This window comes from Coregonus lavaretus (genome assembly GCF_964263955.1).
Source record: "Coregonus lavaretus genome assembly, chromosome: 2".
Taxonomy (NCBI): Eukaryota; Metazoa; Chordata; class Actinopteri; order Salmoniformes; family Salmonidae; genus Coregonus; species Coregonus lavaretus.
The window spans coordinates 59,400,125-59,425,341 of NC_139989.1; the positions used below are offsets into that span (position 1 = coordinate 59,400,125).

At 44.2% G+C, this 25,217-nt stretch overlaps 1 protein-coding gene across 1 annotated transcript in view; it reads right to left on the minus strand.

Moving 5' to 3' along the window:
• Positions 1 to 9,781: 9,781 nt before the first annotated feature.
• Positions 9,782 to 25,217, minus strand: part of LOC311148868 (E3 ubiquitin-protein ligase rnf213-alpha-like) — a 71,602-nt gene continuing 56,166 nt past the window's right edge. Inside the window, exons 56-67 of the mRNA XM_084185864.1 lie at positions 24,031 to 24,205; positions 23,732 to 23,826; positions 23,147 to 23,398; positions 19,454 to 19,586; positions 19,058 to 19,141; positions 18,443 to 18,623; positions 13,948 to 14,149; positions 13,297 to 13,374; positions 12,920 to 13,117; positions 12,099 to 12,188; positions 11,579 to 11,757; positions 9,782 to 11,322 (exon numbers count right to left, since the gene is read on the minus strand). Of these exons, the coding sequence (XP_084041990.1) occupies positions 11,169 to 11,322; positions 11,579 to 11,757; positions 12,099 to 12,188; positions 12,920 to 13,117; positions 13,297 to 13,374; positions 13,948 to 14,149; positions 18,443 to 18,623; positions 19,058 to 19,141; positions 19,454 to 19,586; positions 23,147 to 23,398; positions 23,732 to 23,826; positions 24,031 to 24,205 (1,821 nt within the window). The 3' untranslated portion in view covers positions 9,782 to 11,168. The remainder of the gene's footprint in view (positions 11,323 to 11,578; positions 11,758 to 12,098; positions 12,189 to 12,919; positions 13,118 to 13,296; positions 13,375 to 13,947; positions 14,150 to 18,442; positions 18,624 to 19,057; positions 19,142 to 19,453; positions 19,587 to 23,146; positions 23,399 to 23,731; positions 23,827 to 24,030; positions 24,206 to 25,217) is intronic.

Below are 25,217 nucleotides of genomic sequence, written 5' to 3' on the forward strand. Positions count from 1 at the left end.
GATATAGTCCAAACACAAAGCTAGGGTTGCTACCCAAGCCGGCTGGTTGTTCGTTCTATCGGTTCGGTTGCCAGAGACGCGACCCAGTCGTTAAGTCTTTTTGTTCTGTATCTATGGACGCGAACCAGTTGATCGTTCTAAATGTTCTATTGCCATTCTGGCTGGCAACGTTCTTATCCCTTGCTTGCTAGCTAGCCAACTACGGCTAACTTACAGTCACGTCAAACAGTGCAGCCAGAATAACAACAAAGTAGCTGCATTTGCATAAGCTGTTTTCTAGTGACATTTATTTGGATACATCCAAAACAATGAGCTAATTCATTACTATGTGACAGCTGGAGATCAAATTTTAATATTGAAACAATGTTGCAAATGTCGGAGAGAAAGACAGCAAGGTTTATACAAATCACCGCTGTTGAAAACTAAATGTTAGTCTAAAAGAAATGTGAGATAATGTCTAGATGCTTTTTATAGTGGCGATATCACGTTCGCTTACAGACGGGTCAGACCAAGGCGCAGTGTGATATGCGTACATGTTTATTTAAACTGAATAAACAAACGAAACGTGAAGTCCTAAGGACACACACACACACACACACACACACACACACACACACACACACACACACACACATTACCCGGAACAAGATCCCACAACCCACTAGTGCCAATAGGCTGCCTAAGTATGGTCCCCAATCAGAGACAACGAGCGACAGCTGCCTCTGATTGGGAACCACACCGGCCAACATAGATCTAGACATACTAGAACTTACAACATAGAAATACACAACATAGAAACTACAAACCCTGACTCAACATATACGAGTCCCCTGAGTCAGGGCGTGACAGTACCCCCCCCCAAAGGTGCGGACTCCGACCGCGCAACATAAACATAACAGGGTAGGGGCCGGGTGGGCACTCCGCCTCGGAGGCGGATCCGGCTCAGGGCATGACGACCTCTCACTCTCCGCCTCCCTGTTGCGCCCATGGTCTGGTCTAGACCCCGGTGGAGCGGACTGCTCTGGCTCCGGAGTGGAGCAGCTGACCGGAGCTGGATCAGGCACCAGTGGAGCGGACTGCTCTGGCTCCGGAGTGGAGCCGCTGACTGGATCTGGACTGGACCCCGGTAGAGCGGACTGCTCTGGCTCCGGAGTGGAGCAGCTGACCGGAGCTGAATTGGGCACCGGACTGCTCTGGCTCTGGAGTAGAGCAGCTGACCGGTGCCGAACCAGGCACCAGTGGAACAGGAACGGGCCGGACCGGACTGGCGACACGCACCACTTGCTTGGTGCGAGAAGCGGGACTGGGTTCCTTTATAAACCCCCACTCCTTCTGCTGCCTAACCAGCTCCTCTCGCCGTGCCTCTACACTTTCCTTCTCCCTTTTAGCCTCCTGTAGCACCTCCCTCTGACCGAATAACTCCGGCTCCCCGTAACATGGTGGCCTCCTCTCCTAACCTGCAGATCCGCCCTTTAACGGCCTCCTGCTGCCTCGTCGTCCACACCGTGTGCCCCCCCAAAAAATGTTCTTGGGGTTTCCTCTCGGGTCTCCGTCGTCGGCACTGTTGGCGCCGTTTCTCCTCTCCTACCTGGGCATCCTCCTTCATCGCCTTCCGGTAACGGACAGCCTCCTCCTCCGTAATTCTCCCCCAACCGAGGAGGACATCAACTAATGTAACCTCCTGTTGAATTCCCGGTGTCTGCTCCTGAACACGCTGCTTGGTCCTCGTTTGGTGGGATCTTCTGTCACGTTCGCTTACAGACGGGTCAGACCAAGGCGCAGCGTGATATGCGTACATGTTTATTTAAACTGAATAAACACACGACAAAACAATAAACAAACGAAACGTGAAGTCCTAAGGTTACACACACACACACACACACACACACACACACACACACACACACACACACACACACACACACACACACACACACACACACACACACACACACACACACACACACACACACACACACACACACACACACACACACACACAAAACAAACCTTACCCGGAACAAGATCCCACAACCCACTAGTGCCAATAGGCTGCCTAAGTATGGTCCCCAATCAGAGACAACGAGAGACAGCTGCCTCTGATTGGGAACCCCACCGGCCAAATTGATCTAGACATACTCGAACTTACAACATAGAAATACACAACATAGAAACTACACACCCTGACTCAACATATACGAGACCCCTGTGACAGGCGATCAAGTTGATAAATTGCCTGGCTGGGCTGATGAGACAGTGGATTGCGCAGTCAGATGGAACAGAGTAAATAGGCATTGTAACGTCATAGATTTAGCTGGTGGTGACTTGTGGAATAGACACCGGCTGGAATGTGGTTTTAACCAATCAGCATCCAGGATTAGACCCATCTGTTGTATAACTCTTGATACACACGGGAAACTGTTGAGCTTGAAAAACCCAGCAGCGTTGCAGTTCTTAACAAAAAACGGTGTGCCTGGCACCTACTACCATACCCTGTTCAAAGGCACTTACTACCATACCCTGTTTTGTCTTGCCCATTCACCCTCTGAATGGCACACATACCTGGCGCCGGCGAAGATGGCGGCCTCGCGACTAGCACTTAGGAAACTTTGTGGTATTTTGTTTTACATTATTAGCTCAGAAAGTGTTTTGTATCATTACATACAGCCGGGAAAAACTATTGGATATCAGAGCGCCGGTAACTCACCAGCAATACGACCAGGAATACAACTTTCCCGAAGCAGATCCTTAGTTTTCTTCAGCTTAATATTGCAGATAGATTGTAACTTCCATCAATGTAATTGTCTGCATCACTTCCAATCCCCATGTTTTATATATATATATATATATATACACATACACACATACATACATACATATATATACATAAATACACATACATATGTATATATATATATACATATATATACAGTGAGGGGAAAAAGTATTTGATCCCCTGCTGATTTTGTACGTTTGCCCACTGACAAAGACATGATCAGTCTATAATTTTAATGGTATGTTTATTTGAACAGTGAGAGACAGAATAACAACAACAAAATCCAGAAAAACGCATGTCAAAAATGTTCTAAATTGATTTGCATTTTAATGAGGAAAATAAGTATTTGACCCCTCTGCAAAACATGACTTAGTACTTGGTTGCAAAACCCTTGTTGGCAATCACAGAGGTCAGACGTTTCTTGTAGTTGGCCACCAGGTTTGCACACATCTCAGGAGGAATTTTGTCCCACTCCTCTTTGCAGATCTTCTCCAAGTCATTAAGGTTTTGAGGCTGACGTTTGGCAAGTCAAACCTTCAGCTCCCTCCACAGATTTTATATGGGATTAAGGTCTGGAGACTGGCTAGGCCACTCCAGGACCTTAATGTGCTTCTTCTTGAGCCACTCCTTTGTTGCCTTGGCCGTGTGTTTTGGGTCATTGTCATGCTGGAATACCCATCCACGACCCATTTTCAATGCCCTGGCTGAGGGAAGGAGGTTCTCACGCAAGATTTGATGGTACATGGCCCCGTCCATCGTCCCTTTGATGCGGTGAAGTTGTCCTGTCCCCTTAGCAGAAAAACACCCCCAAAGCATAATGTTTCCACCTCCATGTTTGACGGTGGGGATGGTGTTCTTGGGGGTCATAGGCAGAATTCCTCCTCCTCCAAACACGGCAAGTTGAGTTGATGCCAAAGAGCTCGATTTTGGTCTCATCTGACCACAACACTTTCACCCAGTTCTCCTTTGAATCATTCAGATGTTCATTGACAAACTTCAGACGGGCCTGTATATGTGCTTTCTTGCACAGCGGGCACTACAGGATTTCAGTCCTTCACTGCGTAGTGTGTTACCAATTGTTTTCTTGGTGACTATGGTCCCAGCTGCCTTGAGATCATTGACAAGATCCTCCTGTGTAGTTCTGGGCTGATTCCTCACTGTTCTCATGATCATTGCAACTCCACGAGGTGAGATCTTGCATGGAGCCCCAGGCCGAGGGAGATTGACAGTTATTTTGTGTTTCTTCCATTTGCGAATAATCGCACCAACTGTTGTCACCTTCTCACCAAGCTGCTTGGCGATGGTCTTGTAGCCCATTCCATTGATTGCTTCTGTGGACAGGTGTCTTTTATACAGGTAACAAGCTGAGATTAGGAGCACTCCCTTTAAGAGTGTGCTCCTAATCTCAGCTCGTTACCTGTATAAAAGACACCTGGGAGCCAGAAATCTTTGTGATTGAGAGGGGGTCAAATACTTATTTCCCTCATTAAAATGCAAATCAATTTATAACATTTTTGACATGTGTTTTTATGGATTTTTTTATTTTTATTCTGTCTCTCACTGTTCAAATAAACCTACCATAAAAATGATAGACTGATCATTTCTTTGTCAGTGGGCAAACGTATAAAATCAGCAGGGGATCAAATACTTTTTTCCCTCACTGTATACACACATACATACACACATACATACATACATACATACATACATACATACATACATACATACATACATACATACATACATACATACATACATACATACATACATACATACATACATACATACATATATACATACATACATACATACATACATACATACATACATACATACATATCCTTTAAAAATATATATATATTCCCCTTTATTACTTTCCAACCCACCACCCTTTCCCTACTTGGAGTAAACTAGTGAACAACAATGCTTAGGCCTTTACTTCCAGCTTATACCTACTATCTACATTTTATGGACACAGTCAATTTTACAATAATTATATTTTGTTTGTTTTTTCTCCTGAACTTCCTCTACTCTCAACCTCTCCGATCATTTTCATGATGTTCTTCCGGTTTGCTTCTATATGCTATATCTTTCTAACTGTGCTCTTTCACAAAAGCTCCCAACCTACAACCTATATACGTATTATGGACACAGTATGCTTACATTATTAGTTATCTTGTTATTATTTGTTGTTAGTTGTTATTAGTCCCATCCTTCAATTCCATTCAACACCTCCCATCTATCTTTTAACACCATCCATTTTGGATTTCTATTTGCAATATATATTTCAACTGTACTGTGATGTCTTACAAAAGTTCTGAACCATTCTATTCTTATTGTGAATTGAAAATTAACATTTTTGCTAAAAGTATTATTATGTTATTGATCGATTGACTATGACTTTTCAGATCACCCAGTAATGCTATCTGCAAGGTTAGCTCCAGGTAAATATTGCAATCCTTTAGCCATTCCTGGACCTGTGTCCAAAAACAAGCTACAAATGGACAGTACCAAAACAAATGATCTAATGATTCTGTGTCTTCGCAGCAAAATCTGCAGAGCTGGGAAGATTGTATCCCCCATATAAATAACATTCTATTGGTAGCAAGAATTTTATATAATAATTTAAATTGAAAGATTCTAAGTTTTGAATCCGGTGTCGTTTTGCATATCAGTTCATAAACACTATGCCATGGGATCGGTACGTCAAAAATCTCTTCCCAACTATTTTGCAATCTATATGGGACGGCTGTCAATCCTTTGGTCCTTAAATGAAACTAATATACTTTTTTATTTATCACAGTTTTCCTTAACCAATTATGTTCTTTAATGCAAGGCCGACAGACAAGTTCCTTACTTTCTCCCCCTTCCACTTTCCTCTTCCATTTTTGCGGTAAGGCTGCAATTATTTGGTTGTAATTTTGGGTAGAGCAAGTTTTTTTGTCAATTAATATATTTGAGTTTAACCACAATATTTGTTGCATTATTTGTTCTGTCGTTTCTGGAGGATTAAATTGAAATTGCAACCACCTTTCTATGGCTTGTTTTAGAAATAGTGATATTTGGGAGATGATCTCCTTTTCAAATAGCTGAATGTGAGTGGTTGTAATCTGAATAAAGGGAAAAAGGTCATTCTTGAACATTGGGTGAGACAATCTTACTAATTTGCTAGAGAACCAGTTCGGATTTAAGTATAACTTTTGTATGACTGAAGATTTTAGTGATAGGTTTAATGCTTTAATATTTCATAATTTCTGTCCTCCGAATTCATATTCATTATATAAATAGGCCCGTTTCATTTTGTCTGGCTTGCCGTTCCAAATAAAATGGTATATATTTTTCTCATATAATTAAATAAACTGTTCGCTAGGCGTAGGCAAGACCATAAGCAAATAGGTCAACTGGGATAATAGTTTCCCATGTGTATCAGGTATTTACCTTTCCATGGTAGCAAGATCTTATCTATTTTTGCTAACTTTCTATTAAAATGTATTGAAGTGAGATCCTTTATTTCCTTTGGTAACTCACCAGCAGTACGACCAGGAATATGACTTTCCCGAAGCAGATCCTTTGTTTTCCCTCCCCAGGGCAATTTAACTGATTCCAGCGGCTGACCCAAAACATCGCCGGCGGCGGAGAGGCACTCAGAGCGGCCTGCTGGTTCGACTTAGGAGGCGTGCACACCACCCACCGCTTCCAAGTATACTACTCGCTAATGTTCAGTCTTTGGATAACAAAGTCGACGAGCTCAGGGCAAGGATTTATTTCCAGAGACACATCAGGGCCTGTAACATACTTTGTTTCATGGAAACATGGCTCCCTGGGGATATTCTGTCGAAATCGGTCCAGCCAGATGGGTTCTCAGTTCATTACTTAGATTTGTGTGTATTGGGTATATGTTGTGAAATTGTTAGATATTACTTGTTAGATATTACTGCACTGTCGGAGCTAGAAGCACAAGCATTTCGCTACGCCCGCAATAACATCTGCTAAACACGTGTATGTGACAAATAACATTTGATTTGATTTGATGTCTCAATTGTCTAAAGGCATAAAAATAATTATTTAACATGTAGCCTTCATCTACACTGATTGAAGTGGATTTAGCAAGTGACATCAATAAGGGATCATAGCTTTCACCTGGATTCACCTGGTCAGTCTGTCATGGAAAGAGCAGGTGTTCTTAATGTTTTGTACACTCAGTGTATATTTAAATTCCTGACTCTGACTCGTTCTGATATTTCTTAATTTCTTTCTTTACATTTTTGGGGGATTTGTGTGTATTGTTTTGTATTGTTAGGTATCACTGCACTGTTGGAGCTAGAAACATAAGCATTTCACTGCACTTGCGATAACATCTGCAAAATACGTGTACGTGACAAAGAATTTAAGAATTGTTGTTATAGTCCGGGTAATTTGAATCCCTCTCTGCCACTAATGATAGCATAGTTTATGGTAATGATGCAGGTGACTTATGCAATATTCCCTTTTTGGGTTGACGTTACACCTCAATCATTTGCATGTATCTGCAATGTAAATAGGTTATGCTACGTTTGAGTTGGTTTTCCCAGTGTCTCAGACACCTGGCTGGGATGGGGTGTCCAGCATTTAAACACCAGACGCTGACAGAGAAGTTAGGCTATCCCTGAAAAAAAAACTCTTACAAAAATTACACGTATCATGATGGACGACTTGTCGTTCACAATAGTCAACGGACCACTCACCTTTCTCAACATCTTTGCAAACATATTTTTCACCTTCTGCATGCTCTGTCCACCACGTGGCAGAGAGGGACTCAAACAGCCTGTGAAGTTACTCCTGGGATCTATGGTATTCTGTACCACTGTCTACCTGGTCTCTCTCATTGCAGCACAATGCTTGTGGATGGTCTCTGCCAGTTCTGAGTTTTTCTATGTTGCTTATCTAATAATGGTGTACATGGCATCAACCAGCATGTCAACCTCTGTCTGGCTGAATTTCTTCTACTACACCCAGATCGTCCCTGCCCAGCGAGCTCTCTTCACCTGGGTGAAGAGGAACATCAAAAGCATCATCTACTGGGGCCTATTTGGCGACAGGATGTTATTTTTGTTTCAATGTGCTGTTAGGGCTGCAGGAGAATGGCCTACTAATAGCACAGGTTTCACATCCACGAATGGCACTGCTAATGTCTCTCCCAAAAAGGTGCTGCTTAATAACACAACCACATTAGCCAATGCCACTGGTGCTGCCTCTCTAACAGATGTCCTGCTTCACACACTGATAGCAAGTCAGTCTTTGAAAGGTATCTACATGCTTTTTGGCCTCTGTGTGATGGTGGGGTCGAGCTGTGCCACGGCGCACTACCTGCACAGACACATGAAGAGCATGAAAGAGAGTGGCAGCCCCTTCTCCTCTACCCGACTCCACAGTCAGATGAGGGTCACCATCGCCGGTATCCTGCAGGGAATGATCTACTTCTTTACAGCAGTGTGGATTTTCATTCATTACTCAAGCAACGTTCTTTCCTCTACATCCTTTGACGATAAAACCTTGTACACAGTCATCTCTCTCTACAAGTTCGGCACCACTTTAAACCTGGGCATCGGTCAGGCTGTTTTCAGACAGAGGGCAGCTGATATTTGGCATAAAGCCACACAAGCACTGAAGCTGTGACCTGAGATGATGCTACAATAAGTAAATATAAGTGCTATAGTAATATGGAATGAATGTTTGTTATTTTATTAACTTTTGACATGTCATGCTAAACGCAGTTGTGAGATAAAGGACCAGTTTAACCATCTCAGGTTCAGCTGGCAGGATGTGAAGATTTGTTATGCCATTTTATACCTGGATTTTGATTTAATGTGGAGTTGTGAAACAGCCCATAATGTATCATCTAATTTAGTGGTATTCAAAGTCATTTTGCATACCCAATCTCATAATAGCCTACTCACAGTACCGCAATATGTTTTTTGTTAAAGTTCACTTTTAAAACGTTTGAAATCAGTAGCTAGCCAAACGAGAATTTTCAGTTAGCATGCCACAGCTGAATGCAGTTTCAACACTCATTTCCCACAATGACTTTAATCAGAAAATTACTTCCATTCCATTTACTCTTTTTGTTGTAGTTCTCAGGACAAAACATTTAAGCAAACAATCCCAATTCTAGTGCAGTAGCAGCACAGTTCCTAAACCAGAGGCCCAACATTGCCAGACCTGACAGAAATGTTTGTCAGTTTATTTTGTTGATAAAATTGAGTTTGTGGTTTCTAACAAAGTTTTTTTTTTTATTAATCGTAAAAGTTCTAGTATTTATTGGTTCTCTTAATTTTTATACGAAATTAAAATGTAATGTATTTAACATTATTGGTTGATGTAAAATGGAACATTTCCAGATTTTTTTTTTTAGAAGTTGGGTTTCTACTAAAAACGTTTTAATACACTGATCTAATGTATAATCAGAGGTAAACTGCCTTCTCGTGTTCATGAGTCTTATGTATTTAGTACTTTTTTTGTGTTTCCCGTTTCTTCGTTTTCCATGATATTCTACTTTTCTTTTATTTCAGTTGCAATGTTGAGATGTGAACCTGCAAGTAAGCATTTCAATGTACTGTTTATACATGTATCCTGTGCATATGACAAATACACTTTGATTTGAGATTTTACTTCAACTAATATAATAAATATAACCTACATTTGTCAAAATGTGTGACTGCTTTGTGTGCAAAATAAAGAAATAGAACAGTTTGTTGCCTGCATCTTGACTTTGGGCTGATGGAGACCACCTGGTCAGTATAAAAAAATACATTCTGCTGGTATAATCTTCTTTTCAATTATGTGTTACACATCACAAACAAATACATTTGATTATGACTCTCAAAAATGGGATGGTCACTTTAAATGTTAATTTGCTCCACCCACATTCCTGAGACGAACGCTGTTCTTTGATTGAATGACTGTCACTTTTAACAGTCTTGTGGCGCCAAGACAGATTTCAAGAAATCACCAACAAAGAAAAATGAGCTGAGGCAAACAATTTATTTTGTTTTAACATAATAATCACTGCATGTCACGCTCTTCAGCAATGAAATGGAATACAGAAACAACATTTGGTCCAACTTTAACTTCAACAAGAGGAACGTCAAGCAAAGTGCCAAATACAATGAGCATGGTTTATTCTGTAAGGCAGTGATTCTGAAAGTGGAAACTGTCATGCCATTTTTCAGTGTTGATTGTAGATGAGTCCGTTACGGAAAAACAAAACGTATCACTTGAGGCAAAGCCATGTAAATAGATATCTACGGTGGCCTTTGGGCACACCATAGATATCAATAACAAGGCAGCTTCAGAAAATGTGCAAACTCATTTCCCCCCATTAGATAACATCACCTATGATAAATCTTGATTATTTTTTATTTTGCTGTTTGAGTTTAACATTTTAGACCCCAGAGTTATAGTCCAACATCTCATCTAGTTGCGTCCCTGAGTCTAAGACCATTCAGTCTTTACTACCACCACTATGTGAAGGAGAAATTCACATTTGAAAAGTGCACACAAGACCATCAGCAGTCAATAAACATTTTGTGCATCACAGGAGGTTGGTGGCACCTGAATTGGGGAGGACGGGCTCGTGGTATTGGCTGGAGCAGAATAAGTGGAATGGTATCAAATACTTCAAACATGGTTTCCATGTGTTTGATGTCATTCCATTCGCTCCGTTCCAGCCATTATTATGAGCCGTCCTCCCCTCAGCAGCCTCCACTGTACGTGCATATTTATCAACTAATTAAAGAAAACTGACAAATATTTGCTAATTACAACTTTCGTAATTTCCTCCTCTAACTTTTAGGAACGTCTCAAAAGAGCGTTCATTCATTGTACTCCTAGTACAAATCACATTTCACTTTTTAGATACCAGAATTATATAGTATATAGGTATTGTGTATTGCACATGAGTAGAACCTGCCTGCTGGCACTTTGAAAGCATTTCCGAAAAGGCACTCATTGCACGTTCCACTGTGTAAAACATATGCATCTATATCATATAAGTGTATTCTTAAACATGACTGTAAACATATCTTTGGCCCTTACATACAGTATACTATAAAGTCTATACAAAGTGTGTATCTGAAATGGCACCCTAACCTGTACCCCAACCTGGTGGGTCAAAAGTAGTGCACTACATTGCTGGAGTCTGGGGGTTGGAGCTTTGGCTCTGTTCCCTTCCGACTTGTCAATCCTCCAACATCGTCTGTCTCACTGACTTCATACTGTCCTGTCTAAAAACCAATAAAAGTATGAAATTATGTTAGACTCTGCAGGGGGGGAAAAGTAGTGCACTATGTAGGGAATAGGGCACCATTTGGGACACAGCCAAAGGCAGAGTAAAATCAGTGAGGAGGTGGTGGAGCTATCTCTGGCTGCGCTCCTGTTTGAAGGCCACAGTGAACTTCCAGGCTTCGATGTACTGAGCCAGGCTGATCTCTCCGGGGAACAACTCGTCCACGTCGTGGGGAACGTCAAGGTCCTTACGCTCCATGTAGGACAGCAGGGTGTCTTTCAGGCTGCAGGACGATGGAGGAAAGGATAATGGACATGTGATTTTTACATTCATCAAACATGCCTCACCCGGAGATGTTTGTGGGCCTTGTGAAACACATACGTGATGTTCATTTGACGTAAACAATACTACAATATACAAAATTGAACACTACAATTTTTCTAATCCCGAAACCCAGAACTAAATCTATGGGCACTAGGTAGTTAAGAGTGTCAAGAGAGACTACACCATGCCAGCTAGCTGTTATCCCCTTGGCTTACCCCCAGTCAGGCCTGTATGTGTCGAGGGCACGGGGGTTCTTCAGGACCAGCAGCAGGAACTCGTGCATCTCCAGCAGGAACGAGTCAGCGCTGCTCTTGGTGCAGAACGTAGTGAGCAGCCTCCGCTCTTCATCGCCCAGGGGATTCCTGTACTTCTCTGAGACCCCCACAAACGGGTCCTGAGGATGGGGAGGGATGGATGGAGAGGGGGGGTTTAGTGAAACTTCTACTAATAGATACACACTTGGGTGAAACATGACGTTACGATCATTTGCTATTTATCAGATTTTGTAAGTTAGTATAACTAAAGTTAGTGTAACTGAATTTTGTAAGTTAGTAGAACTTAAGTTACAATGTTACAACTTATGTTGTAAGTTATTCAAACACATCTCACCCACACAAACAGTAATCCAGACAAACAACTTCATAACCAGTGTAAAAACATGACCCTAACAAAACCATCAACAGTTTAATGTGAAGACTGTTGTCTGGGTGAATGTGTGGTGTCTCGTCGTCTTACCCTCTTGAGGCGCAGCATGTTCTCCGACTTGAGTGAGGTGAGGAGCTGCCACAGGGCCACACAGTGTTTCAGACTACACCTGCTCAGGGCCTGCATGAGGACAACACAGTGTTTCAGACTACACCTGCTCAGGGCCTGCATGAGGACAACACAGTGTTTCAGACTACACCTGCTCAGGGCCTGCATGAGGACAACACAGTGTTTCAGACTACACCTGCTCAGGGCCTGCATGAGGACAACACAGTGACTCAGACTACGCCTGCTCAGGGCAACATTGCACTGGATTTGTGCTAAAAAGGTTAGCATTTGAAACAGTGGCCAGGTAAACAAAACCAAATAATGCATTGCTGTCTTACATCCATAGACTGCTTACAGGGTCAAGAAACCAACGTGTAATTTTGTAATTTGGGTGAACTATCCCTTAGTTTAATATAACCTCCAATCACATGGTCAGAAAACATGACATCACTGCTAACAGGTTCTCTCCTGAAAGAGCTCACCTTACCGAGAGATGTGTTGTATTAACTTTAGGGTACAATTAATACCAATTAGGCTAGATAGTGATTGATAATATGCATATACCCCAAAAAGCTTACGACAACAAGATTAAATTAAGTCACTACTTTCTGTTAAGGGTATCCATCCGTTTACTGGTTCCTGTAAGAAAGCCAATGGAGAGCCAGCTAGATGGAGTGGTGAAACAAAAAATTGGCTTTAGGCTCTCAGCTACCAACTAAACCATTCGAAGAAACAGAGATGTGTTAATGCTGCACCCGGACAGTCTGTGGGCTCCAGACTGCAGACGGAGGAAGGGAGCTGACCTTGAGGATGTGTGGGGCTGTCTGGTCTCCCATCTGCAGAACCTCCTCCAGGTAGCGCTCCAGCTGCAGCAGGGGTTCGCCGCCTGTCATGGCCAGGAAGCCCAGTGCCACCTCCACGGTGGAGAGCGCCTCACACACCTCGCTGTATGACTGCAGCTCCCCAGCCAGCGCTGACAGGGTCAGGATGGGCAGGGGCTCCTAGGGACACAAAGGGCAAAGGTCACAAACAGGGAAATGACAGCGACGTGGACCAGGCATAGAGCAGGGTCAACTCAACCTCATGCCAGGGTTGTGTTCCAAAACTGGATGTGTACCAATCAAAGATTTCCCCATATCATACCATGTGACAACATGTCACCAGAGTTATTGTGACTTACCTGTTGAACCTTTCCTTTCACGTCCTTGAGGATATTTTCATAATTGCGGTCATGTCTGTTCACCAGGGTTGGGATTCCCTGTATGAGGCGGCAGTTAGCAACAAATCAAAACCTCTTTATGTTTAATACATGGTCATATAGTAACGCTGTTGTCTTTACCTCACTTTTGCTGCTTTTACACAGGCAGACACATTCTGATATTTTTTACTCTAATTGGTCTTTTGACCAATCACATCAGATCTTTTCACATCAGATCTTTTTCAGAGCTGATATGATTGGTCAAAAGACCAATTAGTGAAAAAAATATCAGAATGTGTAACGCAGCTTGTGACAGCTAAGTGTTTCTGTAAAAAGGGAAATCTATACAGTTCTGGTTTAACCTGTACCGCACATCGACCTCTACCGTACACTAACTTTAGTAAAAAATATGTTTATAAGTGGATGTAGTTTTACCCTTTAAGAGCATATTTAAAAATTGTATTTCATAACATTTGTTATTGTTAGACGATTGCTAATGAACTTGGCGTCACCCTACGAGAGAGTTTGTCACATTAACAATGTACCTTGCTGCAGCACAGGCATTTAGTAACTTTGTTGATGCCTAGAACTGTACATTTGACTGACCGACAGCTGAGAGACAGACTGACTCACATTGAGGGTGACGAGGGGCTTGCCCTGCAGGAAGCGGGCCAGGATCTGCTGCTGGATCTTGGGCAGGTCGTACTCGTGCAGGGCCTCCTGGCCACGCTCCACACTGTACTGGCAGTTAGACAGAACCAAGGGCAGCAGATCCCTCTCCGGCTCGTAGCGGATCACGTGCAGGTCGCTCAGGTCCGCCGGGCTCACTGTGTAGCTGGGGGAGGGAAAGGAGAAGAGTGAACTAATGTGGTTCCAATGGCTGGGTGGGGTAGGGATCATGGTGCTGCCAGTAATAATAATAATAAGCCATTTAGCAGACGCTTTTATCCAAAGCGACTTACAGTCGTGCGTGCATACATTTTTTTTTTTTTTGTGTATGGTAAACCATACTGGTGTCCCAGTACACCAGGGTTGTGGGTTTGAGTCTTGCATGGCCACATACACCGATATACTGTATGTGTCAATGTTGACAGTTCTGGAAGTTCCTTTGGATAACAGGGTCTGCTAAATGACCATATTGTTGGTGTAAGAATGTGTGTAAGCGGGTGATATCAACCATGTAGATAACAGCGCCGGAGAAGATGGCTGCCGTTTTACAGCCCTCTAACCAATTGTACTATTATATGTGTTTTTCCGCGTTATTTGTAAATTATTTTGTACATAATGTTTCTGCCATCGTCTCTTATAACCAAAAATAGCTTCTGGATATCAGGACAGCGATTACTCACCTCGTATTGGACAAAGATTTTTTCTTCAACGAGGCGGCCGCGAAGGATATCATACAGACACCCGACAAGGCCCAAATCCCCGTCATTCGAGTGAGGAAGAGACGGAGATATCGTGGACGTAGATCGGGGTGCCTTGTAAGGATCCGACGGCGAGCGAGTAAACTGCCTCTTCCATCAATCCTATTAGCCAACGTTCAATCATTTGAAAATAAATTGGATGACCTAAGATTACGGTTATCCTACCAACGGGACATTAAAAACTGTAATATCTTATGTTTCACCGAGTCGTGGCTGAACGACGACATGGATAACATACAGCTAGCGGGCTATACGCTACATCGGCATTATAGAACGGCTGACTCCGGTAAGACAAGGGGTGGCGGTCTGTGTATATTTGTAAACAACAGCTGGTGCACAAAATCAAATACTAAGGAAGTCTCGAGGTTTTGCTCGCCTGAGGTAGAGTATCTTATGATAAGCTGTAGACCACACTATTTACCAAGAGAGTTTATCATCTATATTTTTCATAGCTGTCTATTTACCACCACAAACCAATGCTGGCATTAAGATTGCACTGAATGAGTTGTACAAGGCCATAAATCAACAGGAAAACGCTCATCCAGATGCAGCGTTCCTAGTGGCCGGGGACTTTAATGCAGGGAAACTTAAATCCGTTCTACCTAATTTCTACCAGCATGTTAAATGTGCAACCAGAGGAAAAAAAAACTCTAGACCACCTTTACTCCACACACAGAGACGCATACAAAGCTCTCCCTCGCCCTCCATTTGTCAAATCTGACCATAACTCTATCCTCCTGATTCCTGCTTATAAGCAAAAACTAAAGCAGGAAGCACCAGTGACTCGGTTAATAAAAAAGTGGTCAGATGACGCAGATGCTAAGCTACAGGACTGTTTTGCTAGCACAGACTGGAACATGTTCCGGGATTCTTCAGACAGCATTGAGGAGTACACCACATCAGTCACTGGCATCATCAATAAGTGCATCGATGATGTCGTCCCCACAGTGACCGTACGTACATACCCCAACCAGAAGCCATGGATTACAGGAAACATCCGCACTGAGCTAAAGGGTAGAGCTGCCGCTTTCAAGGAACGGGACTCTAACCCGGACGCTTATAAGAAATCCCGCTATGCCCTCCGACGAACCATCAAACAGGCAAAGAGTCAATACAGGACTAAGATTGAATCGTACTACACTGGCTCTGACGCTCGTCGGATGTGGCAGGGCTTGAAAACTATTACAGACTACAAAGGGAAGCACAGCCGTGAGCTGCCCAGTGACACAAGCCTACCAGACGAGCTAAACCACTTCTATGCTCGCTTCGAGGCAAGCAACACTGAAGCATGCATGAGAGCACCAGCTGTTCCGAATGACTATGTGATCACGCTCTCCGTAACCGATGTGAGTAAGACTTTTAAGCAGGTCAACATTCACAAGGCCGCAGGGCCAGACGGATTACCAGGACGTGTACTCCGAGCATGTGCTGACCAACTGGCAAGTGTCTTCACTGACATTTTCAACATGTCCCTGACTGAGTCTGTAATACCAACATGTTTCAAGCAGACCACCATAGTCCCCGTGCCCAAGGACTCTAAGATAACCTGCCTAAATGACTACCGACCCGTAGCACTGACATCTGTAGCCATGAAGTGCTTTGAAAGGCTGGTCATGGCTCACATCAACAGCATTATCCCAGAAACCCTAGACCCACTCCAATTTGCATACCGCCCCAACAGATCCACAGATGATGCAATCTCTATTGCACTCCACACTGCCCTTTCCCACCTGGACAAGAGGAACACCTACGTGAGAATGCTATTCATTGACTACAGCTCAGCATTCAACACCATAGTGCCCTCTAAGCTCATCACTAAGCTAAGGATCCTGGGACTAAACACCTCCCTCTGCAACTGGATCCTGGACTGCCGAACCCCAGGTGGTAAGGGTATGTAACAACACATCTGCCACACTGATCCTCAACACGGGGCCCCTCAGGGGTGCGTGCTCAGTCCCCTCCTGTACTCTCTGTTCACCCATGACTGCATGGCCAGGCACGACTCCAACACCATCATTAAGTTTGCTGACGACACAACAGTGGTAGGCCTGATCACCGACAACGATGAGACAGCCTATAGGGAGGAGGTCAGAGACCTGGCCGTGTGGTGCCAGGACAACAACCTCTCCCTCAACGTGACCAAGACAAAGGAGATGATTGTGGACTACAGGAAAAAAAAGAGGACTGAGCACGCCCCCATTCTCATCGACGGGGCTGTAGTGGAACAGGTTGAGAGCTTCAAGTTCCTTGGTGTCCACATCACCAACGAACTATTATGGTCCAAACACACCAAGACAGTCTTGAAGAGGGCACGACAAAGCCTATTCCCCCTCAGGAGACTGAAAAGATTTGGCATGGGTCTTCAGATCCTCAAAAAATTCTACAGCTGCACCATCGAGAGCATCCTGACTGGTTGCATCACCGCCTGGTATGGCAACTGCTTGGCCTCCGACTGCAAGGCACTACAGAGGGCAGTGCGTACAGCCCAGTACATCACTGGGGCCAAGCTTCCTGCCATCCAGGACCTCTATACCAGGCGGTGTCAGAGGAAGGCCCTCAAAATTGTCAAAGACTCCAGCCACCCTAGTCATAGACTGTTCTCTCTGCTACCGCACGGCAAGCGGTACCGGAGTGCCAAGTCTAGGTCCAAAAGACTTCTCAACAGCTTCTACCCCCAAGCCATAAGACTCCTGAACAGCTAATCATGGCTACCCAGACTATTTGCACTGCCCCCCCACCCCATCCTTTTTACGCTGCTGCTACTCTGTTAATTATTTATGCATAGTCACTTTAACTCTACCCACATGTACATATTACCTCAACTAGCCGGTGCCCCCGCACATTGACTCTGCAACGGTACCCCCCTGTATATATAGCCTCCCTACTGTTATTTAATTTTACTTCTGCTCTTTTTTTTCTCAACACTTTTTTTGTTGTTGTTTTATTTTTACTTGTTTTGTTAAAAATAAATGCACTGTTGGTTAAGGGCTGTAAGTAAGCATTTCACTGTGATGTCTGCACCTGTTGTATTCGGCGCATGTGACCAATACAATTTGATTTGATTTGATTTTATGTCTGCTTCTGCTTTCTATCAGTTCGGCTGGTAGCCTAGCGCAGTGGTTCCTAACCAAGGGTACTAGGACCACTGGGGGTACTTGACCTATCCACAGGGGGTACTTGGGAAGACTCATGAGACCATAGGCCGACTGGTAAAATGCACGAGGGGGTACTTCAGGGGTACTCTGGGCAGAGCAAAATTCAGTTGGTGGTATAGTAACCAAAAGAGGTTGGGAACCACAGGCCTAGCAGTTAAGAGTGTTGGGCCAGTAATCAAAATGTCACTGGTTCGAATCCCCGAGTCGGCAAGGTGGAAAAATCTGACGTCCTGCCCTTGAGCAAGGCAGTTAACCCGCAACAACAACTGCTCCCCGTGCGCCGATGACGTCGATTAAGGCAGCACCCCGCACCTCTCTGGGTTAAATGCGGGAGACACATTTCAGTTGAATGCATTCAGTTGTAGTCTGAGATATGTATCAAACGTCTCAGTAGGAGAGCCGATCCCAGATCAGGTCCCCCCATCCACGTGATCTTATTGTGATCCTAAAGGAAAAACTGATCCTGAAACAGCACTCCTACTCCGAGATGCTTGGTTACTACGGCCCCAGATGAGTGTAAATGAAATAGGACAACAGCACCCTCACCTGGTCTCCTCTCCAGTATGCTTGTCAACGCAGTAGACCAGTTCGTTGTGCAGGGCGATGAGGTAGCTGACCAGCGCCGTGGAACACAGGCCGGGACCCTGTCGCCGTGGCAACAGAACCAAGAAGTCACTGGTCAGGTCCAGGTCCTCTTGGCAGAACTCGCCAGGGATTTTAATCTCACCTGGAGCAGAGCCAAAACACACAGATTATAATCCAGGCTCTGTCATAGCCGGCCGCGACCGGGAGACCCATGGGGCGGCGCACAATTGGCCCAGTGTCGTCCAGGGTAGGGGAGGGAATGGCCGGCAGGGATGTAGCTCAGTTGGTAGAGCATGGCGTTTGCAACGCCAGGGTTGTGGGTTTGATTCCCACGGGGGGCCAGTATGAAAAATATAAAAATTATGTATGCACTCACTAACTGTAAGTCGCTCTGGATAAGAGCGTCTGCTAAATGACTAAAATGTAAAATGTAAATAATCACAAAATTGCAGATTAAGAAATCATGCATGAATGCCCCTCCAAAGAGCATATTTTAAAATATTGTATATATTTACTGAATATTATTTATTTATTAACAGAGCCCTAGACTTGTGCTGTGTTTATCTTTGCTCATACCGTTGGTTGCCAGGGAGACCCGAAGCTGATTCCACGTTGTCAGGAATATTTTGATCCGTTTCTCGTACCAGGCCGAGAGGGAGGCTGTGAGAACAATCATAATAATCAATCTATAAGCCTATATTGTTAACAAACTTGAATACTCTTTTGATACTAGCGTTCTGGCCTGAACTGTAGAGCTGACTCTTAGATTTTATTTTCCAGCCTCTATGGTGGAGGCATAACTGGCTACTACACACTACACTAAACTACAGCTAAGCTCGGCTGGCCTCAATAGTGAAATAAATGATATATCTGCTCGCTGTATGATGCCAATAATACAAACAATACCACTGATGGTTTTCAGTTGGACATACAGTACTGTGACTAACCCAGAAGTATAGTTTAAACTAGTACCTGCTTTCTGGCTGTGAAGGAACTCCGCGATGGTTCCGCAGTTGAGGTCGGTCACGTTCTGGAACCTCTTCACCAGATCTCTCTGCAGTGCCAGGATGTCAGGAAGGAACTTCACCAACCGCAGCTCTGCCTCCTGTCACAAGACCAATCACAGGCGGGTGATGTTACGGTCGTATATTACGGCAACCAATCACAGGGTATGGTAAAACAAACTGCCAATCACACTGCATTGAATGAAGGTCTGACCAACATTATGACTGTAAATGAGACTGTAAACACGTTTATGGTCTTGGAGTGTTTAGCCACTGAATACATACAGTGCATTCGGAAAGTATTCAGACCACGTCCCTTTTTCCACATTTTTTTTTACATTACAGCCTTATTCTAAAATGGATTAACTAAAACATTTTTGTCATCAATCTACACACAATACCCCATAATGACAAAGCGAAAACAGATTTTTAGAAATGTTTGCAAATGTATTAAAAATAAATTCAACTGATTTTACATGATTTGGAAAGGCACACACCTGTCTACAGTGGGGGAAAAAAGTATTTAGTCAGCCACCAATTGTGCAAGTTCTCCCATTTAAAAAGATGAGAAGCCTGTAATTTTCATCATAGGTACACGTCAACTATGACAGACAAATTGAGATTTTTTTTCTCCAGAAAATCACATTGTAGGATTTTTATTTATTAGGAATTTATTTGCAAATTATGGTGGAAAATAAGTATTTGGTCACCTACAAACAAGCAAGAGTTCTGGCTCTCACAGACCTGTAACAACTTCTTTAAGAGGCTCCTCTGTCCTCCACTTGTTACCTGTATTAATGGCACCTGTTTGAACTTGTTATCAGTATAAAAGACACCTGTCCACAACCTCAAACAGTCACACTCCAAACTCCACTATGGCCATGACCAAAGAGCTGTCAAAGGACACCAGAAACAAAATTGTAGACCTGCACCAGGCTGGGAAGACTGAATCTGCAATAGGTAAGCAGCTTAGTTTGAAGAAATCAACTGTGGGAGCAAATATTAGGAAATGGAAGACATACAAGACCACTGATAATCTCCCTTGATCTGGGGCTCCACGCAAGATCTCACCCCATGGGGTCAAAATGATCACAAGAACGGTGAGCAAAAATCCCAGAACCACACGGGGGGGACCTAGTGAATGACCTGCAGAGAGCTGGGACCAAAGTAACAAAGCCTACCATCAGTAACACACTACGCCACCAGGGACTCAAATCCTGCAGTGCCAGACGTGTCCCCCTGCTTAAGCCAGTACATGTCCAGGCCCGTCTGAAGTTTGCTAGAGTGCATTTGGATGATCCAGAAGAGGATTGGGAGAATGTCATATGGTCAGATGAAACCAAAATAGAACTTTTTGGTAAAAACTCAACTCGTCGTGTTTGGAGGACAAAGAATGCTGAGTTGCATCCAAAGAACACCATACCTACTGTGAAGCATGGGGGTGGAAACATCATGCTTTGGGGCTGTTTTTCTGCAAAGGGACCAGGACGACTGATCCGTGTAAAGGAAAGAATGAATGGGGCCATGTATCGTGAGATTTTGAGTGAAAACCTCCTTCCATCAGCAAGGGCATTGAAGATGAAACGTGGCTGGGTCTTTCAGCATGACAATGATCCCAAACACACCGCCCGGGCAACGAAGGAGTGGCTTCGTAAGAAGCATTTCAAGGTCCTGGAGTGGCCTAGCCAGTCTCCAGATCTCAACCCCATAGAAAATCTTTGGAGGGAGTTGAAAGTCCGTGTTGCCCAGCGACAGCCCCAAAACATCACTGCTCTAGAGGAGATCTGCATGGAGGAATGGGCCAAAATACCAGCAACAGTGTGTGAAAACCTTGTGAAGACTTACAGAAAACGTTTGACCTGTGTCATTGCCAACAAAGGGTATATAACAAAGTATTGAGAAACTTTTTTTATTGACCAAATACTTATTTTCCACCATAATTTGCAAATAAATGCATTAAAAATCCTACAATGTGATTTTCTGGATTTTTTTCCCTCATTTTGTCTGTCATAGTTGACGTGTACCTATGATGAAAATTACAGGCCTCTCTCATCTTTTTAAGTGGGAGAACTTGCACAATTGGTGGCTGACTAAATACTTTTTTCCCCCACTGTATATAAAAGGTCCCACAGTTGACAGTGCATGTCAGAGCAAAAACCAAGCCATGAGGTCGAAGGAATTGTCCATAGAACTCCGAAACAGGATTGTGTCAAAGCACAGATCTGGGGAAGGGTACCAACACATTTCTGCAGCATTGAAGGTCCCCAAGAACACAGTGGCCTCCATCATTCTTAAATGGAAGAAGTTTGGAACCACCAAGACTCTTCCTAGAGCTGGCCGCCCAGCCAAACCGATCAATCGGGGGAGAAGGGCCTTGGTCAGGGAGGTGACCAAGAACCCAATGGTCACTCTGAATGAGCTCCAGAGTTCCTCTGTGGAGATGGGAGAACCTTCCAGAAGGACAACCATCTCGGCAGCACTCCACCAATCAGGCCTTATTGGTAAAGTGGCCAGACTGAAGCCACTCCTCAGTATAAGGCACATGACAGCCCGCTTGGAATTTGCCAAAAGGCCTCTCAGACCATGAGAAACAAGATGTTTTGGTCTGATGAAACCAAGATTTAACTATTTGTCCTGAATGCCAAGCGTCAAGTCTAGAGGAAACCTAGCACCATCCCTAGGGTGAAGCATGGTGGTGGCAGCATCTGTGGAGATATTTTTCAGCGGCAGGGAAAGATGAACGGAGCAAAGTACAGAGAGATCCTTGATGAAAACCTGCTCCAGAGCGCTCAGGACCTCAGACTGGGGCGAAGGTTCACCTTCCAACAGGACAACGACCTTAAGCACACTGCCAAGACAAAGCAGGAGTGGGTTCTGGACAAGTCTCAATGTCCTTGAGTGGTCCAGCCAAAGCCCGGACTTGAACCCAATCAGACATCTCTGGAGAGACCTGAAAAAAGCTGTGCAGGGATGCTCCCCATCCAACCTGACAGAGCTTGAGAGGATCTGCAGAGAAGAATGGGAGACACTCCCCAAATACAGGTGTGCTAAACTTGTAGCGTCATAACCAAGAAGACTTGAGGCTGTAATCGCTGCCAAAGGTGCTTCAACAAAGTACTGAGTAAAGGGTCGGAATACGTATGTAAATGTGATATTTCCATTTGTGTTATCTTTAGGTGTAAAGACACTGTGTTGAGACAGGTGAAGTATGGAAGCTGACAGAGGTGACAGACAATAATATTCCTTTCTCTTGAAGTGTGCACTTTTTTGTTTGTTGCAAAAAAATATATATTTTTAAACGTTTTCGCTTTGTCATTATGGGTTATTGTGTGTAGATTGATGAGGGATTTTTTTTGTCATCCATTTTAGAATAAGGCTGTAACAAAATGTGGAAAAAGTCAAGGGGTCTGAATACTTTCCGAATGCACTGTACATTATACTGAATGTTTTGGTTGTTTCAGATTATTTTGTGCTAATAAAAATGAATGGTAAATAATGTAGTGTCATTTTGGAGTCACTTTTATTGTAAATAAGAATAGAATATGCTTCTAAACACTTCTACATTAATGTGGAGGCAACCATGATTACCGAAACAAGGAGGGAATACATGAACCTGTCCAATAAGACCCAGGTTTCCGTTCAGCGGTGCCTCAGCTCTTACCCTCTGTAGGAACCGCCAGAGCATGGGCAGGGTGTCCTTGCCGTCGTGCTGCTCCACAATGTGGGTGAGGCTGAGCAAAGACACCCGCTCCCTGCAGCTCCACACGGCTGAGCTGTGGATCAGAGACCCCCGGGGCAGAGAGGTCAGGAAGAGGCGCGGGTCCCCGAACACCAGCCTCATCACGGGGTTGGAGGAGACCCGCGAGTCGGCCCGGACGAAGGCGTTCACCTCCTTCAGCCGCCTGTCCAGGTGCTGGAGATGGGATGGGACGGGAGGGGAGAGAAAGAGAGAGAGAGGGGGAAGAGAGGGTCTCATTTAGATATCAAGGGTTCTCTGTTATTCAGGGCAGTGTTCATTAGACACTAAACAGAATACAACAGATTCAAACAGAGAGGGACTACCTAGACTTGTCCAATAAGAAATGCAAACAGTTTTAAAAGTGTTCCGTTGCGTGCTCTAATGAACGACGGTTATAGATGGACCAATGAAAGAAAACAAATGTCGTTGAAGATGCTAAAGAAATTCCTTCATCTAGAGATGGCAAACTGAGTAAAATGGGGACTTTGTGATGTCAATAGTTGGTACCTTCAGCTGAGGGGTGATGATGTCATTGCTGACGGTGGTCTCCCAGCCGTTTCGAGCCTCCTTGGTGGAGAGCAGGTTGTCATAGGGAACAGGCCCTGGAGAGAGAAGCAGAGTAGAGTGAGGGAAACTTTCAGCATCTGACATCAATTACAGACAATGATTCAAAAATAATAATAGTACATTTTTATACATTCTTTCAATTTAAACTACCTTCACCTTAAAGCACATTCTAAGACCTTTTACTTGTTTTTAGTGATTGTAAACCTATTGAGGACATCAAGGTGTTTCTGGTCCCTTACACTGGCCAGGCTGGTGGGGCTCCAGAAGGCTGCTGATGACCAGGTGGACGGTGTTGACCGTGTCGTCTGACCCCTTCCCCAGAGACCTGGTCACCTGCTCCATGTCCTTCAACAGGTGGTCCCACAGGAATGTACCGGGGTCGGGCACTGGAGGCTTGATGATGGCACCGATGACCTACAGAGAGAAAGAGGGGGGAGGGTAGAGAGAGCCGGAGAGAGACAGAGAGAGAGGGGGGGAGGGTAGAGAGAGCCGGAGAGAGACAGAGAGAGAGAGGGGGGAGGGTAGAGAGAGCCGGAGAGAGAGAGAGAGAGAGAGAGAGAGAGAGAGAGAGAGAGAGAGAGAGAGAGAGAGAGAGAGAGAGAGAGAGAGCCAGAGAGAGAGAGAGAGAGAGAGAGAGAGAGAGTAGAGAGAGCCAGAGAGAGACAGAGAGAGAGAGAGAGAGAGAGAGAGAGAGAGAGAGAGAGAGAGAGAGAGAGAGAGAGAGAGAGAGACCAGAGAGAGAGAGAGCCAGAGAGAGAGAGAGCCAGAGAGAGAGAGAGAGAGAGATGTAGAGACTCCGTTGAGGCAAGTGTCCTTCAAGAGATGTACAGTGAGGGAAAAAAGTATTTGATCCCCTGCTGATTTTGTATGTTTGCCCACTGACAAAGACATGATCAGTCTATAATTTTAATGGTAGGTTTATTTGAACAGTGAGAGACAGAATAACAACAAAAAAATCCTGAAAAACGCATGTCAAAAATGTTATAAATTGATTTGCATTTTAATGAGGGAAATAAGTATTTGACCCCTCTGCAAAACATGACTTAGTACTTGGTGGCAAAACCCTTGTAGGCAATCAGAGAGGTCAGACGTTTCTTGTAGTTGGCCACCAGGTTTGCACACATCTCAGGAGGAATTTTGTCCCACTCCTCTTTGCAGATCTTCTCCAAGTCATTAAGGTTTCGAGCCTGACGTTTGGCAACTCAAACCTTCAGCTCCCTCCACAGATTTTCTATGGGATTAAGGTCTGGAGACTGGCTAGGCCACTCCAGGACCTTAATGTGCTTCTTCTTGAGCCACTCCTTTGTTGCCTTGGCCGTGTGTTTTGGGTCATTGTCAAGCTGGAATACCCATCCACGACCCATTTTCAATGCCCTGGCTGAGGGAAGGAGGTTCTCACTCAAGATTTGACGGTACATGGCGCCGT